General features: G+C 44.9%; 1 protein-coding gene across 4 annotated transcripts in view; it reads left to right on the forward strand.

The window, feature by feature from the left end:
- The window catches only part of FRMD4A (FERM domain containing 4A), a 270,813-nt gene that overhangs the window by 74,016 nt on the left and 177,110 nt on the right, over positions 1-19,687 (forward strand). For 2 of the 4 annotated variants that reach the window (XM_083859684.1, XM_083859686.1), the window contains exon 1: positions 3,030-3,307. The exons of the other annotated variants lie outside the window; for them this stretch is intronic. In XM_083859684.1, the coding sequence (XP_083715810.1) occupies positions 3,215-3,307 (93 nt within the window). In that variant the 5' untranslated portion in view covers positions 3,030-3,214. Of the gene's footprint in view, positions 1-3,029; positions 3,308-19,687 lie in introns of those variants that run through there. 4 annotated transcript variants of the gene reach the window in all.

Below are 19,687 nucleotides of genomic sequence, written 5' to 3' on the forward strand. Positions count from 1 at the left end.
TTCTACAGAGCTGTTTTTCCCATGAGCTGGACCTACAGGAAGGAGAACATGCTTGCAGGAGTATGAGAGCTCCTGGGGAAGGGGGCTGGTTTGGGCAGGAGCCTCACCCAGGGCTTCGGATCCGGTGAACAGGGACACCTTTGGTACTCTGCTCTTGTATGAAACACTCCCCCCCCGAGGTCCTGACTCAGGCATTACTCAGCTTTTATTCAGGAAAAGCTCCCAGCAAAGCTAATTGCTACCACCTTTGTTATGAATAAAAATGGGCGGAGAAAATATCAATCTCCATAAACGCCTTTATTAATCAGCTCTTATTAATATTCGCCCGAGGGGTTTGGTCGCCGTGGAGGAGGAGGGCTTTATCAGCTCTGCTGCATGCAATTCAACAGGGCTGGAGGACTGGCCCTCGCCTGGGGAGCAACCCCAGAGTCCTGTCAGTTCTTTGTTTTCTCCTGTGGTCTCATCTCCGGTTTGGTCTTTTTAACTTACGGCTAGTAAGCAAAACTGGAGAAATTAGCTCTTCTGATTCTCTAGGGTCCACACGGCTGAGTATTAGTTCTTATCCGTTTTAATTTTACTTGGTTTTTATTTGATAAGGGGTTTTTTATGTTAGATTTCATCCCGGGACGCTTTCGGAGTTCTTAATTTGCATGCGGGATCACCGGGGCGGGGGCTTGGAGCTCTTTGCGGCCATGGGGTAGTTTTTGCCGCAGAAATGGCGTCCCAGTCTCATGCCGCTCCACAGCGGCGGCAGTGCTGTGGGGGGGGTGGAACGTGGTGGGTGTGGGGTTTTTCTTTTGAAGTGGGGCAGAGGTCCGGCTGGCTCGGGGGACGCTTCATCTGGCCGAGGCGGCTGACCGCGTGGCGGCTGCGGCGACTTGTACGGGGAGCATGGCAACTGCGGGCAGACGGGCGGCCGGGGCTCTTTTCTCCGCTCCGGCGGCGGCGGTGGGTGACTGCGGGCGGCTCGGCGGGCTGGACGGCTGGTGCGGGAGGCTTCGCAGACTTTTGAGTTTTCCCTTGCCGGCTCCCGGCCGTGGACGGGGTTGGGAAGGGGCTTTTCTGCAGCGAACCGGGGGGGAGACGGGGCGGCATGGGGGGGGAAAGCGGCCGGCTTCTCTCCGCTCCGGCGGCGGCGGCGGCGGCGGCGGGGGTCGGGACTTCCCCGTGCCAGACGGCCGACTGTTTTGCGGCTGGAGCTCCGTTGAGGCAGGCAGCTCCGCTGCGGTTCCTTCGCCCCATCTCTGACTTGGGGTGGGGGCGCGGTGCTTGAGCTTTGATGGGAACGGGTTCTTTGTTTTTGAGGTGGTCTGGGAGGAAAGGTGCCACGTGCCACTGAGGTGGCTTTCCACTGTTACATCATAGGACAAACACCCCAAATTTCATTTTTAACAACCTTTGCCCTCTTTCTCCAGCAGTCAGTCCCCGGGAGCTCTGCTGGTGCAGGCAAAGGTTCCCCGTGGGAAATGCCAACCTCTTCATGCTTGACAAAAAGAGGTAACTAACAATCATTAAAAAAAAAACCTGCAAGAAGCAAGGACCCTAACTGTACACCTATTCCACATAAAGAACCTATATAAGTCAGTCATGCTTCAGATATTTCCATCTTTTCCTGCCTCTTTCACTCTCTTTGGCAAGAGACATATGGAACTCATTATGAACAAAGGCCAATTGTTTTAATATTTAGAGTTTCCCACATCAAGCTGCAGTTTTTTTTTTCTTTGACTGGTTTTAATGCATGTGCATATGCTGAGCAGATATATTTTCTCCTTTTTATTTGAAATGGTTGCTTTAATGTCATGTCCCTAGCACCTTCATCCCAGCTTTTGGACTTGGATCAAAACAAAGTATTTTTAGTTTTGCATTAAAATGAGAACAATACATGGAGGAAGGGATTGGCTCTCCAACTCAGCAGATTTTTGCTCTCCCAGCTAGACTGCTTCAAGGAAAAGGACATGGGCCAACATCTTTTCCATTTTACTGGGCAAATTCAGAGTACCACTAAGGAATTGCTGCGTTGAGAAGTTCCCATTTGCACACATTAACTCTAAACTGCATGTGGACCAATACCTCTAACAGAGTACAGAAATGAACACAACATCCAAAACACTTTCCTACAAAAACACAGGATTATACCTGGCTGCTTTAGGAAAACTCTTGGTCACATAGAAAGGCTGTGGGAAGGGGAAGTATTTTTTCCCCTTTCCAAAGCGTATGTGTACAATTTAGAGTGTAAATAAAGTTTCAAGCTTTTGTCCCAGAGTAATAAAATACCATCATCTACTGCCCTCTCTAAAGTGGTTTTACAAGAGGAAAAAAAAAAAAAAAAAAAAAAAAAAAAAAAAAAAAAAAAAAAAAAAAAAAGTAGACATTGAAAGTGACTGTGAAGTAACACTTCACAATTACAGACTGTAACATAATCATTTTTGTAAGTGAGTGAGTACACATAGAAGCTGCAGGCATCACCCATCAGGCTTTCAGTGATGGGGATGTGTACAGACATGAGTGTGAGTGGTACTGCCTGTCCTCTGTCCCCGTGCATGTGCTGCTCTGTGCCACTCAGACCCTGCATCTGTGAGCACTCAGTTCAGCTGAGCAGCCCAGAGGAGCTGCCCAAGCCCTCTGCTCTGGCTCTGTGCCTTCCAACGTTGAGGAGAGAGGAATATCTGAACCCAGGAATTAACATTAATCTCTGCACCAGATGGTGATACACCAGATATTCTTTTTAAGGTGAACATGTGATCTACTGTACAGCAAACCAGAGGGGTCTGCAGTCACATGGCAAAACGTATAATAACTCAGATAGAGCTTTGATTAGACAACTGACCTGGTTACCATCTGTAGCAACAAGAAGCGGGCTTGACGTTTTTGGAACATTCTCCCCAGAAGCTTAATTCTTCCACCTCTATGGCACAGCAATCCTGCTGAGCAAACTACACCAAGAAACAGAAGGAAGCTAAAGATCCGCTGCTTGAAGCATGTTGTTAAGGTTACAAGGCTTGGGGTTTCCTTTTTTTAATTTTTTTTTCCCATTTTCCCCCTCCTTCTTTCAAACAAGCCACATCTTGACTCATATGGTCTGATGTGAAAACCCACTCAGCTATTTGATAGTTGGGAAATCTAGATGAGACTGTAAGTTATTTTAGGGGAAGCCTGTGTGTGCTGTGAACTCTCTCTCTCACATACACACACATACACGAGTTAGCTCTGCACTATGGTAGTACAGACAGCTGTGACTCCGGGCAGGACCCGAAGACTTTTATTCAAAATTCCATATGGATCACTGAGGAGACGCAGTGTGGAAAGGGTAAGCCATGATTTCTTTGTCCTGAATGCATGCCCAGAGGATGAGGAGGGTACCATTTGATAACAGTTGTCTGCCCTGATAGTAGTCAGGACTAATAGGGATTATGTCATGGTGTGAAGTAATTACTGCTGGTGTGTGCCATGGTAGGAATTACTGTTGGTGGGACCTGAGTGCTGATGAATGGGAATTAATACTTGTCAGAGGCTGTGTGCTAACTTAGAGTGGAAACTGGTGCCAGAAGGAACTGTAAGGTAACATGAAGCAAATGTAACTAGTTAAAGACTCTGTGGCAATAGTTGGGGGTAATAATTTCTGGAAAAAAAATAGCTTTAAATATTCAGTACTCACTGAGAGAGCATGATGGCATATGGCAGTGGGGAGTAAATAATAATAATAATAATAATAATAAATGTCAAATAATGAACACCAGAGGAAAGCTCAGGGTGGTGTGGAAGTGCTCTGTGTAAGTGAGCAGAGATGCAGATGCCCACCAGTGCTGTCCCAGCTGAGATACTCAGCAAGCACTGGTGGCAGTGAGGGCTCTGCAGAGCACAGAGACTCTCTAATCACTGAAGTGACACCACAGGGCTGTCCCTGGACAGCCAAGGCAATGCTGCTGCTTTCATGCTGCAGCAGGAATAGCAGGGGGTCCCGGGAAATCTGAAATAGTGTCATTAATTAGTTGGAAGCACATCACCTAGCAGCAGTGCCCAGGGAACCAGGAGATCCTGGCACTTTGAAGATTGATGGGCTGGCAAAGAAGCAGTGGCTGGGACAGGGGGCTCAGCTCAGAGTGTGCTGGACACCCACAGAGTGCACACTGAGTGCACATCTGGCACACACCAGGTGCTTTCAGGCTGCCTTTGCCTGCTGTGCTGCCTCTGACAGAGCTGGCAGGGGCAGCACAGCCCCTCAGGGGACAGGGACACCTTGCACACACACTCACAGCCCAGCTCATCACTACTGATATCCCCCAAAACTGTGTCATCTCAAGGGAACAGGGACCCTCTGCTCATTCCTGCCCACAGGGGGTTTGGGATGAGTGGCCCAGGGATGGCCAAGGGGTGCTGCACTCCCTGGTGGCAAGTGGAGAAGCTTCACAAGCCCAGAGTGGCTCAAAATTGGTCTTTTCACCCAGGACAGAGGAAAGCCTTTCAGGCATCTGTTATATTGAAAAGCAGTCTGGCTGCAGCTGCAGCCACCTGTGAGTTTACTTCAAGTCTGTTGCACTCAAAAAAAAAAAAAAAATCTGCTTTTGAACATTTCAAATCAATTTCTTTTCCTGCATTTTTTCTTTCAAAACGAGTGTAATTTCATTTAGACAAATTCCTTCTTTTTTTAAAGGAATATGAGAAAAATCTCAAAAATTAAAAGCTGTTCAAAAAACTCTTTAGTTAAACACAAAGCCTTTTTATTGTTTGTTTTTCTTTCCCTTCCATTTGGCAGAAGAGAAAGCAGAATAACTTTGTGTCAACCTGAAAAATATTTCCTTTGCCTTTCCAGTCCGTCAAGCAAACCAAAGATAATCAATTATTCACACAGCTTTGGTCTGCTATTGTTTGATTGTGGGTTGTTGCTTTGGAGAGCACTCAGAAATGTCCCTCCTGGTAAATTTGGGCTTTGTGGTTCAAGATGCTGCTTCTGAGGGGGGCCCAGGGCAGACAGCCCTGATGCTTTAACCTGCCTTGGGCCAGGTTTTATTTTGTTTCTGTTCCCTGCCTGGCACTGCTGCCACTGGACCGGGGTTGGCATCTGGTGGTTTGCAGCTGCTCTCGCCAGTGTGGGGAGGCAGAGTGTGGTGTCCCCTTCCACGGTGGCTTCCTGCAAGGTGGCAGATGATTTTTCATCCAGAGTGAGCCCTCAGCTGCTGCAGGGCCACCATCCTCTGCTGCTGATGGCCACAGGGGGTCCTTCCCTGTCTGGAGTGGCTCGTGATTTTATGCAGACTCTGCCTGAGGCTGAGTAGTCCAGAGACAAATCATAAAACTATAGAATGTTTGGGTTGGAAGGGAGCTTAAAAAATCATCTCATTCTGACATCCCCACTGGGGGCAGGATGCCACACACTACATCAGATTTCTCAGGACTGTGTGCAGCCTGGCCCTGAACACTTCCAGGGATGGGGCATGCACAACTTCTCTGGGCAACCTGAGCCTAGTGCCTCACCACCCTCACAGTAAAGAACTTTTCCCTAACATCCGATTTAAATCTCTTTTCTTTTAATTTAAAACCATTTCCCCTTTTTCTATGTCTATTTGAGAGACATACAACAGTGCAGAAAATGTGAGACTGCTCTCATCCATGCATGCACATACCCCCTTTGGAAACATCCATACTGACCTGACAACAGCTGCCCCAGCCTTTGCTTTGCTCTGTGCATTAGTCCATGTGATGGAGAGGTGTAAAAACCAGCAGCACTCTCATAGGGTGCTTCCAGGATATAACCCCTTGGCAGAGAGCAAGGCAGAGCAAGGAAATACCTTCAGAAGAAGGTGTTAGAGAATGTTAGTGTTTATATAGGAGGCAAGAACAGCTGCAGAAGGATGGCCAGCACTGCAGGGGACTTAACAGTGTGTGCAGACTTAACAGCTCCACACACAGCCCAAGTGACACTGTCAGGGGGGTTGTGTTGTTTTATTTTCACTCACATCCACAGTTTATTTCTCTGCTTCCCACTTCTTGACCTAAGGTTGGGATGGTTTAGACTTCTCAGGCAAATGCTGGAGCCTTGCTTTAAGGGTTGCCAGAGAATTTGATGGGATGATTTTTGGAATCACTTTTTTTTAGCTCTGAACCTCTGTCCTTGTTGGTTTTTTCTCTGTCTCATCACAGAAGTGCCTCATCAGCCATCTGGCCCATGAAGTTGTGGTAAGCCTGGCTAAAGGATTGATCATGTTCTCTCTCCCTGGAGGCCCCCACCAGCTAGAGCTGGCAGAGCAGATTCTCTGCACTTTGGGTCCTGAAGCAGCCCAAAATCTGTTTCTAAGCTCAGAGTCCATAAAATCCCACTGCAGCAGTGAAAGAGCCTGAAATACAGTCCTGAGTGAGCAGGTTTCACATGCAAAGCCTGAGATGTGAGAGATCTGTGCAATGTATGGCACACACCCACCAGAAGATAGGGCTTTACAAAGGCTATTACAAGTCCAAGCGAAAAAGGGCATTACTAAATATTAGTAGGTATGACACAGAGACCACCAGACATGTCAGCAGAGGCAGAATTTAGCTTTGTGCTTTGAGCCACAGGGCACAGCAGCAGCTGGTTTCAGGACTGGGACATGAGTTGGGTTCCTCTAATTCAATGCTGATGTCTATGAGGTGTTTTCATCCTGACCAGCGCTTGGGATTGCCTTTGGGGTCACTGCAAAGGCAGTCAAAATCCTGTGGGGGGGTTGCAAAAGAGCTCCCCTGAACACATTTGACTGATTTAATAACTCTTTAAACTGCAGCCAGCTCTACTTTAACCAGCTCATGCACCTTGGTTAGAAGAGGATCCCCTCCTCCCTGCAAAAAAACCCAGGAAACATGAATCCCATCCCTAACACAGCACTTCTCAATGCAGAGTCCTCCCCACCAGATCCTTCTTCTCCGGGTCTCTTTCCCCCAACATGTTAAATATGCAGCCCCTTCTCCCTTTGCATTATTGATGTGAGACGGTTTCTGCCCCCCAGCTATGTTTATTATATCCATGTGCTGCGGATGTGTGCGAGAGGAAGATGAATAGAGTCCTGCTAATGTTTAACAAATGCCTAGCACCATCCAGAGATCTCTTTCTGCTGCTTCAAGGCTCTGGTGAGGAAGAGCACAATTTACTCCTCTCAAGACCTCACTGGCTATTTTCCAGCCACGGGAATGTTTCTCACCGCAAAGGCAAGGCATTGTTTTTTTGGGTTAGAAAGCCTAGAGAAAACATGTAGCTTTCATCTTTTGTATTGAAAAGGAACAAGTCTGCCCTCTCTTTTCCCTTTGAGGCTCAAAGCCTGGCACTGCAGAGGCTGTGTAAAAAGGAAGGCCATCTCCAGGCAAAATGAAGTGCTGTAAGAAACTCATCAAGCTGGGAGAGGTATGGCTGGAAAAGCCATTTTAAATTGAGTTTTGCAGTTTGTGCCCCAGCTTTAGGTCCCAGCTCTCAGCTGTGGTAAATTAAAGGCCTTGTGCCCAGTTGTGTCAGTGGATGCTTGCAGCTCAGCAGGAATTTAGTCCAGATTGCTTTTTTATTTCTTGTGCTTCCAAAGAAGATAAGTTAAGATTAAAAATACAGCCAAAGCTCCAAGCCACAGCTCCACTGTCCATTAGACAAATGTAAATCTATACCAGCACGGAGCTGGGACTGCTATTTACCTATGACACTTCCTCTCTGAATGGATATCCATGAACACTTACTCGTATCATGACTTTAAAACACACCAGGCAGAGATAAATCCGTAAATGGATATTTATTGCCATAGAAAACAGATGGCAGAAGACAAAGCTTCCATGTTCTTATCCCAAGCTGCAAGCACGTTAAGAATGCAGCAGGAAACGTCATTCCTCCTATAAATAAATTTCTCTTGAGAAGAGAGAAGCCAGGGCTGAAAAAAAAAGTCAGTCTTTCTGCTCTGCAGGCCAACTCCAAGGCAGGTTTTCCCACGATACTCTGCAGCTCACAGCGACCTTTGCTTTTGGCAAGAGAGGAGATTGCCTCCAAGCAAACCCAGCAAAAGAGTTCCAATATTCCTTGCTGCTGTAGAAAACTTACCAGCATCATTTTTTTATTATTCTGTGCTACCAATTTCCTTTTTCTAGCAGACAAAGCATAATTCAGCATTCAGCTTGCTGCTAACTATTATTGCAGCATGGATTCAAGAGCAGAGTGGTGAGAAACCTCTCACAGCCGAGGGCTGGAGCACAGGGTCCAGCAGGGTGGAACAGGCAGACCTTGAACATTGACAGAGGAGTGATCCTGACCCGTGGAACCCTTCGTGCAAACTGTGAGTGATGCTGTGAGCACTCGCCCTGACACCACGACTGAGCCAGGGCTCCAAGGAAAGTTGATCTTTCCACTTCACGCTATTTAATTGAAATCTCTTACACTGGCGTGCAGGTCCTGCAGACCTTTGCTTAGCACCTTCACTGACATTTTTTGGATGGGTATCTTACCTTGACAGCATCACTGCTGATCTGATAGACTGCTGAGGTGACAGCAGAGTTACTCAGATATCACAGATAACAAACAAGCAGTAGATATTTCAATGCAGAAGTTGCCAAAGACAGAAGAAAGACCTTGAAGCAAGGAACTCCTGTTGTTTTAGCAGTTTTCTGGAGGTTACTCAAGTCTCAAGGTGACAAAAAATTATTCACCATACCTATAGACAAATAATTGTATCAAAAAAAAAAAAAAAAAAAAAAAGGCTAATCTTAAATAGCAAGGTTGTCACGTATGTAATGCTCTGATATAATCACTTGTGACTGCCAAAACATCAATTTTATCTGCTTCATCTGAGCTTTATCTCTTCTGACCTGTTCACAAGTATTTTGGAGGAATTGGATTAATTTGGACTCTACCTAGACAGATAAATGCTTAGTGCATCTCTCAGGTGTCTGGAAGTTATAATATTTTGTGACACTTCTAAAAGGTGTAACAAATCAAAACAGACTTCTCTGTGAAACGGATCAGGAGCTGTGCCAGACCTCATCCCCCCAAAATGCATGCAGGTTAACAGTGCAAGAGGTAAGAGCATTGCAGAGCCTAATGGATAGTGACTGGTGAACTCTGAAGAATTTGGAACCAGGATACTGCTCAAATTGGCTTTCAAATGGTTGGAGCTTAATCGAATTATCGAACTTTCTCAAGGCCTGGAGACCTCACGAGCAGAGGTTCTGCTTTGAAACTTCCAGCGCTTCAGATTCTTATTTTGATGAGAAAATGAAAAGCTTTTTTCATTACAAATTGGCATTTGGTGCCTTCACATTGGCCAAACACTGGGACAGAAAGGTCAGTGGACAGAGCAAGGACAAGCCTGGGGACAGAGATTGGGAGTCAGAAATGAGCCAAATGTTTTGGATTCGGGCGAAGGGAAGGGGGGAATCATGTGAGTCCAGTTATAAAGCTTTAGAAGGGGTGAAAAGGCTCCTCTGGTTCATGGATCCTTTTGGGTAATAAGCCTGCTCAAAGGGCTTTTTCATGCAGCTTATACCATGATCACAGTCCCAGCAGCAGCCTCAAGCTCACACAAAGGTTTTGTGATGATTTAGTACCAGGTTTAGTTTCCCTTGAAAGCAAGAACTTACCACTCTGAATTGAAAGTTCCTGGAAGGGCTTTTCAGGTCAGAGACTGTGTTTCTTGCTAGGTCAGCCAGTGATAGATGATGAAAAGTGGCAGTTTGGGTGTTTGAAATACCTTCCAACTTGTCCCAACCTAAAGTCCTAGTCCTAACTCATCTTCTATCCAGGACTTATCCCTGGAAGGGCTTGGACACGTCTTCAGCTGAGTTTTAAAGTCCTGACAAAGAAAGTCTTCAGACTTTATCAATTCCTGATCTGTACAAGGGTTTACCTGAAGGTTCTTCAACAATTTCCAGAACTAATAACATTTTCAGGCATCAAGTAGAAAGTACAACACATGCCTTTTCCCAGTTCTTACCGTCTTCATTCTTCTCATCCATTTAAGTCAGGATAATGTACAGTGCTCAGAAAAAAAAAAAAAAAAAAAAAAAAAAAAAAAAAAAAAAAAAACAGTGAATGAGCAGCAAATTTACTCTACATAGATCTTTTCCATTTTCACTCTTAAGCCTGTTTTGGTTCAGACCAGACACCAACACCAGCAGTGACTTCAGTGAAGCTCACAAGCACCAAGGCTCCCACAGCCAGCCTGATGGAAATCATAGAAAAGGCTGTTCTGACCAAGAGGGAATGTGTTGTGTAGGTAATCACACAGTTCCTATTTTGCTGACTCAAGTTCAGAAAGTTGGATTGAGCTTTCAAACACATTTCCAAACTCGTGGCCAAACTTTCTGTCTGAGCTTAGCTTATTTCCTGGCAAAGTATACATTATCCTTGTTATCTCAATAATTTGTAATGGCTTCAAAGAAATGGTGATTTTTAATTCCACAAGAAAATGGGTATGAGTGATCCTTTTTTTTTTTTTTTTTTTTTTTTTTTTTTTTTTTTTTTTTTTTTTTTGTCAGGACCAAAGTTTCACACACTCCAAATTGCATAGACATGGAGTGCAATTTGTCTCCATTTCCTAAAGCTACCACATGAAAAGCTTCTGGAAAGACAATGGACTGCAAATGACACCATTTAGTCACCCGCACACACTCTGAATTCCAGCTGTATTTCTGGAATATATTTAGAAGGTGCAATTAGGGTTGTGCATGCTTTGAAATAAGTGAGCAAATTTCTTAACTGAGGTTGAAAATCATTTTAGTTTCCAGTACTGCTACAAAAGTCACCGATCTTGATGGGGTGGGGCCATGGATATCTATTTTCTCTCCAGGTTTTGCATCAAGACGGATGATCTTAACTCTGTGTGAAATAGCTAAGGACTGATAACCTGCAATTAATGTTGGTGCACTAAGCATCTACCCTTTGGGCATCTATGTGCAGAACAAGTACCATTTTACGGTTTTATCATTTTAGTTCAGAATAGAAATCCCTGCAAGTGCAAATCAAATCAGCCTTAACTCAAAAATTCTTGCCACAGGGAATTTCCATCCTGCCAGCTACCAACAGATGAGTTGGGAGGATGAGGTGAGTTTTGGAGAAACTCAGCTAAGAGAGATTAAAGTTTGGATTGATGTTTTGACTAATGTGTGTTCCTCATGTCAGCTTCCTTCAAATTGTAGTTTCATCCAGGTTACTTCTATAAGTTCATCATGAAACTGTACTAATTTTTATTACTGTTTTAGGACTCTTCAGTAGTCAAAGAAAAGAGAGCAATGTGTGTCTTCTGGTGACAACTTATCCCAATATCTTCAGAGACAATTTTGTATGGGTTGAGATGGCCTTTCCAGTTACAGGACATAAACACAGTGTCTGCTGTGTGTTTAGTCCTGGGGAACAGCTTCTGATGAGGCATCTGAACTAGCCCAGCTCCAATGGCCTTGTGAATCTTCAGTTATCAGCCCAGGGTTTGGCCTGGGAAGCCCTGCACTACCATAGCTGTGGGAGTCTTGCTTGTCCTTGGAGGAGAATTCTAGGAGAGCATGTGCACTGCAAAATACATGGGCTGCACTCCACTCTAGAGAAAATATCAATTTATATTATATAGTTTTGCTTCCTTATTGCTGTGGATCACTAGAACATCACCCGAGTCCCAGCAAATCTAAAATTTGTGTCTTAAGAGCAGCAATACCTGCTCTTGTCAACTGCATTGTCCACCAAGTTCAACTAAGTTAGGTTTAGACTGGATACTGGTTTTGTGGTGAACACAGTGGTTCTGGGTTAACAGGCTTGATGATGTTAGAGGACTATTCCAATCTTAATGATTCCATGACTCCCCCTGCATGACTCCAGCAGATACAGGGCAGGTGCCAAGCAGCAGAGCCCTGTGCTCCAGCCAACTCTTTCTGTCTTCGAGGCTGTGTCTACAGAAACTGTTGTTCAATTTGAAGATATTCTGTTTGAGGTTTTTGGGGGTGAAGGGGGAGTGTGTCTTGGTGCTCACTGTTTCTTTTGGAGACATCTGTCTTCAGAGTCCCTGAGGGAATGCCTCAACCTGCTCTGAAAGATAGATCCATGGCCATATTCTGGCGTAGTGTTCCATATTTGTGTGTTTTCAGGCTGTGGATGCCAGAAGTATATCACTGAGATTGCACCAGTGGCTTGATAAGGGGCCAGATACCTCACCTGAGAACAGGGCAACTGGGGAGGTATGAAAGGGACTGGATCTTGTACTTGCATCCTCTCCATATGCCCCTCCTTCTTTGCAGGATAGATTTAATCTGCATTCAAAGTGATATGTGTCTCATGTCACAGTTTTTCTATATAAATGCCTATAATTAATGTATCTGAAAAAGATGCTGAGGTTTGCCTGGGTAAGAGCACTGTGGGATGCTCAGGGGAAGAGCACAGATCAGTGAGCTTCCCTGATCAATGTGATCCATGAGAAATTGCTGCTGTTCAGAGAGGAGAATGTCAATGTCCTTTTTGTCTTCCACAGTAATCCAAAAAAGTTCTCCAACATCTTGCTTTTATTAACCCATTTGCTATAGATGCCATAGGCACAGTACACCTCTTACTACAAGGCTTGTCCTGCATGGGTTGTAATATTATCCATGATGCTTTGGAGCGTCTTAGGAAGCTGAATGGGGTTGGCATCAAGTAACTTTCTGTCTTTCAGTCTTTTCTTAATGCACCTGCAGACAGGGGGAGGAGGATGATCAAGGTTAAAACCCTACAGGTAGTTTACCCTCATTACCAGATTTTCACAAAAACCAAGAAAAGTGAACTGCCAATGTTTCACATGCTCTCCTTTCCTCAGAGCTGACTTCAAAGCTGTTACTGTTGCCTGAGGGCAGAGCCTGGAGTTCCCAATATTTGAAAACACCATCCAAGAAAATCTGTCAAGGCCAATATGATAAACAGGCTATTGCAAGAGAGGAGTTTGGCAACTACACCACAATTGAAAATTATTCCTTATAATGCATTGGACTTTACATATTACAAGGCTCTGCAGACATTGATCCTCTGCAGACTTCTGCAAGACCCAGCCAGTGCTCTTGCTCCCACTTGGCAGCCAAAATGCTTTTAGGGTAAAAGCCAAGCTGAACTGCCAACACCCTGCAAATCTGGGAGTGTTTGATGCAGGATCAAACCTCCAGGCTCCCATTAGCTTGAAGTGCAGATCCACATCCCCTTCCTCCCTCTCCAGCATCTCTCCACCCAACTCATGCCTGCAAACCACACCAGAGACTGGGAGGAGGCTTTCTAATTTTCATAATTTCCACTCTGAAATGTTGGAAAGCTTCCTTTTTCCATCCTGGACTTTGTTGTAATGCAGGCATTGTGTATCCTCCCATAAACTTTCAAATGCACCAATAATGGCAGTTTCCTGCAGGAGAAAAAGGGTTTGCTTCAGTTAAAGTGAGTGGGAACATGGCCAAGAAGAGTCATAAAACCAGAGGACGTTGATTCTTAAAAGCACAATTATATTAGTGCATTCCAGTGTATCCAATCAGTCACCAGAGTGGTTAAAGTGTCCTTGGGGCCAACCTCTGGCTTCTGGAGGACGGTGTCAGGGGAAAGATAATCAGGCTGATGCCGATGGATGACCTAGCTCCTTTTCCTGCCAATCAGTCACAGCAGACTTTGTGGTGCTGGCCAGGCTCTGGGTCACAGAAGTATTTTGAAAACTTCTCATTCCTGAACTTTGTTTCATGCGAATCCATGGATGCTGTTATCCACCCTAGACTGGAAGGGGAATTGCTGAAAGATCCAGAGCAGATCCAGGGTGTAGGCAGCATAAATGTTTTCCTGCAAAGGCCAACAGATACCATGGGGTCTCTGAACATCCCTTAAAGCACTCAGCACTAGTGTTTTCTCTGAAATCAGCACCTTTTTCCCCAGGAGTCCTCTGTGTTAGGGGCTCAGGGTGAAAGAACCCCATTTTAGAGGGAAGGGAGCAACACATTTCTGAAATCATTGCCTTTTAAAGAAATTGCAGATGAGAACCCACAAATCTAGACACCTTGAATCATGCGAAGATGGATCAGGCATCTTGTGCAGCCCAGGGTATCTATCTGCTACCTCACAGTCTTGCACTCAGCCCCTCTCCATGAGAGGTCAGGGCTTTGCAAAGAGAGACTGCAGGCCTGACCTCGAATTCCCCATCACCAGCCTCTGAGAAACGCTTCTGTTGTTTCTGTTTCATAACCATTGCCCACTGGGGAGGCAATGACCAACTCTCCCTCCCGGTTCCTAGCTTGCAAAGCCAAGAAATACCAACATGAAAGGGTCCACATTCTCTTATCCTGGAATGAACTGACCATGTCTGGTCACACAGGGACAGAGCCCAGAATACCATCTACGTGGGCTTTTCTTTCCCATGACAAGTTTCCCAATCAGAGCTTGAATAAACATTAGGTCATCACCAGTTTATAATGGCAGAAATTTATGTCTCTCTTGATCACATTTTCATAGAAGCAAAAATAAGCTTTCATTCTTGCTGTTCTCCCCATATCTTAATCACTCTCTGACAAAACCAAACACACTGTTTTGAAATCAAACAGAATCACAGCAGTTGTTCCCTGCCCAGGCAGTGATTCTTGTCTGACTGGACCACTGCCGTGTTCAGTGTTGGTTTTGGTGGGTTTCAGACATAAATCTTCCCAAAGATGATTTTTCTTAGTGCACAGAATAAGAGCCCCATTGTTACAGCAATGATGCATTTGGGACATATCTCTACTGCTCTTTAGACCAAAGCAGACAATTAATGGGGCAGTTCTCATAGCTGAGTACCCTTTTTCATCTCCTTTTCATGATGGAGCAGAATAGTTCCAGGTACTGTACCTGAGGAAGATTGTTGATCTCTGTCCCCTCATCTTGGTGGAGCAATGGCTTGGAGAAGTGTTTACACTGAGGTCTAGGCAAGAGCACCACAACAGAAATGTGCAGTCATTTAATCTTCTCCTGAATCCTGAAATAAACCAAATGAGGAGAATCAGGACCAACTTTAAGTGCCTGGCTCTCACAGACCAACACCTTGGCCTATGAAGGAAGTTCTCCCTGGCTTTGCAAAGCCATGACATGGCTTTGTCAGTGGATTCCTGTCCATGGTAAGGCTGAACCGTGGCTGTCAGAGCCCTTCAGAGGTTATTGCTCAACCCACGTGTGCATGGTTTACCAAGGGCAATGGACCATGCACTGCTGGTGCTGTCTGTGGGACAAAGGCAGTGGTGCAGGGACCAAGGGCAGCTTGCTGTCCTAGACAGAGGTGGAGTGGGAGCCAAATCAGGGGCAACACAACAACACAGATCACAAGTGCAGATCAAAAGACCTTTGGTGCCATGGGAGCTTCATGTCTGGGTGAAGACTCTGATGTGTCTGAGCAGCATCTGGAGTTGGGGAGGGTGTGAGGGACCTACAGGAGAGGACATGGTGTGGCATTCCAGGCTGACACAGAGAGCCTGGTGGAAACTGCCCAGAAGAAATGAGGGCAATCTTGCATGTGGTTCCAAGTGGATTGCATGGATAGAATATATGGCTCTAAGCAATGAAGTAGTGAATTTATTTCAACCACATAGAGCTATTCAACTTGTGAACAACATTAGCTGGGTTTTGATCACTCCCTTTTTTCTGAGCTACTGTGGTGCTTGGGTAGAACTTCCAAATTCATCATTCTCCTAAAAGTTCCTATATTTGTTTTCCTTAGACTCAAGTCTTCTTTTTAAAAAGAAAATCTGCCATATCCTTCAGCTGCAAATGATTTAATAGCTCTTGGCTTTGTGTGATCTGAATATTTTCTTGTTCTCTTGCTTTGCAGCTGTGACCTACTTAATTACAAGCAGGAAACAAACCCCAGAATCATTAGACTTTCTGCCTGGCTTGAAGAAGGGGAAAAAAATAAAAATCTTATGTTGTTAAATACTAGGATGTCCTTCTTAATAACAGGAAGTCGAGCTCCAGATAGCAACAGTGAACATTTGAATTCTTTGTGCATCAAGATAAGAACAGTAAAGAGCTTATGGGTTTTATGTTTTATGGCATGGATGTTTTGGGGGCAGGGGAAATGACAGCCGCTTCTAACAGCCAAAATGGGAATGAGTCATAAATTTCTAAATCAAGAGCGTAAATCCTCTTTGTTTTAAGTTCTGGACAGCTTCAGTCTGCCCTTTTCATAGAGACAATGAAGTGACTGACTTGCTGCTTCGATCCGGCAGCATTTGATTTGTTTTATCCTCTTTTCAGGAAGGACGAGCAAACAAGACAGTGAGTTAGGATCCCCCATGGCAAACCATCAGGTTGGAAGACAGAGCATGGGAGAGTTTGGTTAACTTCTCTCCACCTCTGCAGGAGTGTGGGCTACTATTTATACCTCCTGAACCTGAGTACCCCATCTGGAAATGCTGGTGTGGTAGTAGCTGTAGAAAGCAACCAGAGAAAAGGAAGGCCAGGACTCCCAGTCTCTGGGACTGGCTGTCCCACATGGGCATTTCAACCCTCTCATCCCTGTTTATCACAGCCCTGATAGCAGCTCAATAATACAAATCTCCCAGTGCATCATGAAGCAATAGAATCTGATGTTTGCTCAGAGTTTTAAACCAACCAGCAGCAGAAATGCAAGTTATCCTCTTCTGTCAACTGTGCATGCATTATCACTGCAGATGGCATGGATCCAGTGCTGTCCTACAACAAATTGAGGTTTTCCATTAGCAGGAGCCACAGGGGTCTGCCTTTTGGGAGCAAACGGGGTAGAGGTCAACTCTTATGCTCTACTGAGAAGGTCTAACTGGTCCCAGCTGGGGAGATGTTCTCAGCAGGAAGATCTGCTCCAGAACAGAAATCTCCCTCTGTTGACTCCAGCATTTCCCATCTGCAGATTAATTGTGCTGTGGCAATAGAAACAGCCAAAGAGCCCCCTGTGATCCAGCCCCAGTGCAGATGCCATGAGTGAGTGTGTAAGTGTGTGCACACACAGGGTGTTGTGGTTTTAGCAGCCCAGTGGGGTTCAGTCTGGGACATCCCCTTCCTCCATGGCAGCCTCCCTACACACACTTAGCATCACCTGGACGTGTACAGCACTACTCCCACAAGGCAGCACACACGTACATAAGCAGTCTTCACCTCAGGGAACATTTATTTACCCATAGTTATGTTCATTTTGATAATCAGTGTAGGAGCTTTCAACACAGAGGGTATATTATCGACCCAAGATATCTTAAGTACTTTTGCTTTTTGCTGCATAACTCCCATGGAACATGACCAGCTGGCTTTCTAGAACATTTATTTACTTTTTAATGTGAAACAGTTCCCCTGAGATTTCATATCACGTGACAAATGACAGTGAATTAATCTATCGAGGAAATGGAGACCCATAAAACTGTGTGACTCTTCTAATGTCGCTCAAGGAACTGATGACTTTTCTGGAATAGGACCAGATTCCTCCTCATTTTCACTCTGAAGGTTATATTTAACCTGCTTATCTTCCTCTCTCAGTGGCAATTACATCCTAACCAGCAATATCAGTATTTACTAGTAATGATTTTTTATAAGGACCTTTGGAATAAATTAAATATGCCTTCTTTATTTTAGGCAGGAACAGGCTTTCCAACCCATAAGAAAGATCAAACATGAGAAATCTGGACCACTGATTTTCTAAAATATGTTCCCTTTGCCCTCCTTCTTTTCAGTGAAATACTCACCCTTGTATGTGAACAGAAAGGACTTTGTATCAGTCATTGAAAGCAGAGAGTGTTACCACTGGGTCTGAATGAGGCAGATACTTAAATGTATCTGCAGGATAAGTCACAAGAAAATGTTCTGCTGCAATGGACCATTTGTGCTGTGTATTGGCTTGTTTTGCATGGACAGCAAGGCTGCCCTTCATTAAATTATCTACCATTCCATAGGGCAGAATTGCAGACTGGCTGTTTATGAGCCACCAGGTTTGTCCTTTCTCACAGGCAAATGGTGCCAGTTAGGGGACACCTGCAATGTGAAAAAGTTTGTCTTCCAAACCACAGCCCTCAGCCAAGGCCATTGGGACATCTTGATCATCACCTGATCAGGGGTGGGAAGCACAAGATAAATATATAATTCAAATTTATGTGAACACAGACGTAACAGGGAAACCTCTCATAAAGAATCATAGAAAGGGTTGGGTTGGAAAGGACATTAGTGTTCATCTAACTCCAGCCCCCAAAGGCAAACACTTGCTCCAGTCACCAAGGGAATAAGCAAAAGCTTGAAACAAGAAGGGTGTAACTGCACAAGTGCGTGACTTGTTCTGAGGGCAGTCAGGCATGCTCCATCCTCAGTCTGAGATTCAGTGCCCACCTGATGGGCACAGACACAGGTTTGCCTCAGGTTTGTATTGTTTCACCCCTGAACCTTGTCAGAGGCTATTTTAGACACGGGTGAATAACATGGAAGGAAAACAGCTCAGCTGCTGGATGAGCTGTAGGTTGTTCCCTGTTCATACATGCCTCACAATCAGGGTGTGATTTTTCTGTTTTCTTCTGGCCAAAAATAATTCTCCCAAGTATTTCTGCACATGATGGCAGAGAGCAAGGTGAAGATGAACCTTGTGGTGACGGGCATGTGCAAGCACGTGCTGCTTTGACTGGAGAGCCTGGTCACAGGACATTACAGTGCCCAGCAGGATCAGAGTTAATCATAAGCTTGGGTTTCCAAAGTGAATAATCGTATTTAAGATCTCACCATTCACTTTCTGTGGCTGTTCTGCACTATTTCCTTAATGCATTGTCCTGACCTACATCCCCTCCTGCAGACTCATTCACCACAGCATCCATGGAGAAAGAGGATTGAATAGCAAATCTCTGCACAATCTCTTTCACGTTTCTGCATAGCAGAAGTGAAAATCACTTTAGCTGGTGGAATATTAGGGACAAGTACAAGCCCAGCATTATAGGATTCACCTACTCTTAAACCTTGTTAAATCACTAACACAACTTACTTTAGGAAATGAAATGTGTATGATTTGAGGAGATGACATACTCTCCTCTGTCAGTCAATAAAAATCTCTCTAGAGTGAGGACACGAACAGCCTTACACAGATGGAGCTGCTGTTGGCATAACGATAATACTTAGCACTACCAGAGCACTTTACATTTCAAAGAGCTTTAGAAACGTTATGATCAAGGTGGATGACTGGAATAGTAAATTTTCATTCTGTTATTACTGTGAAGCAGCAGTTCATTTCATTATGGAACATTTTAGGCCATATGGACATGTGAGAACATCTTGAGGAAATTGGCCAGGATTTCTGACTCATGATGTTCGTCCTAAAATGCAACCAGCAGGGAAGTCTTCAGTTTCTTGAAGTTTTTCAGCAGGAAAGTTTTAGGGCTGTCAGTGGTGGCAGACCAGGGGGGCCAGGGGGAGACTGTTCATATCTCTGGTTTTAGAAGCACATGGAAGGTGAGAGTTAAGAGGAGAGTTAACTGAAGAAGTGCAGCACAGGTATCCTATTTGCATGGGGGAGCAGATCTTTGGGCCAATACTTCCAAGAACAATTACTTGTCTAGCAGTTCCAGAGAGGTGAGCTAGGGGTGTTTGTGCCTCCTCTACAAGCCCGTAAAGGCTCAGGCATGATCATTGTCCAGATGTTGTGGCCCAGCCAGACTGAGGTCACAATTTTTTAGCAATCCAAAATTAATGCAGGGCAAACTTTTAGCTGATCAAAGCTCTCAGCAGACCCAGTATGGACACCTATACTTTATT

The sequence above is a fragment of the Zosterops lateralis genome, assembly GCF_965231275.1.
Source record: "Zosterops lateralis genome assembly, chromosome: 4".
Classification (NCBI taxonomy): domain Eukaryota; kingdom Metazoa; phylum Chordata; class Aves; order Passeriformes; family Zosteropidae; genus Zosterops; species Zosterops lateralis.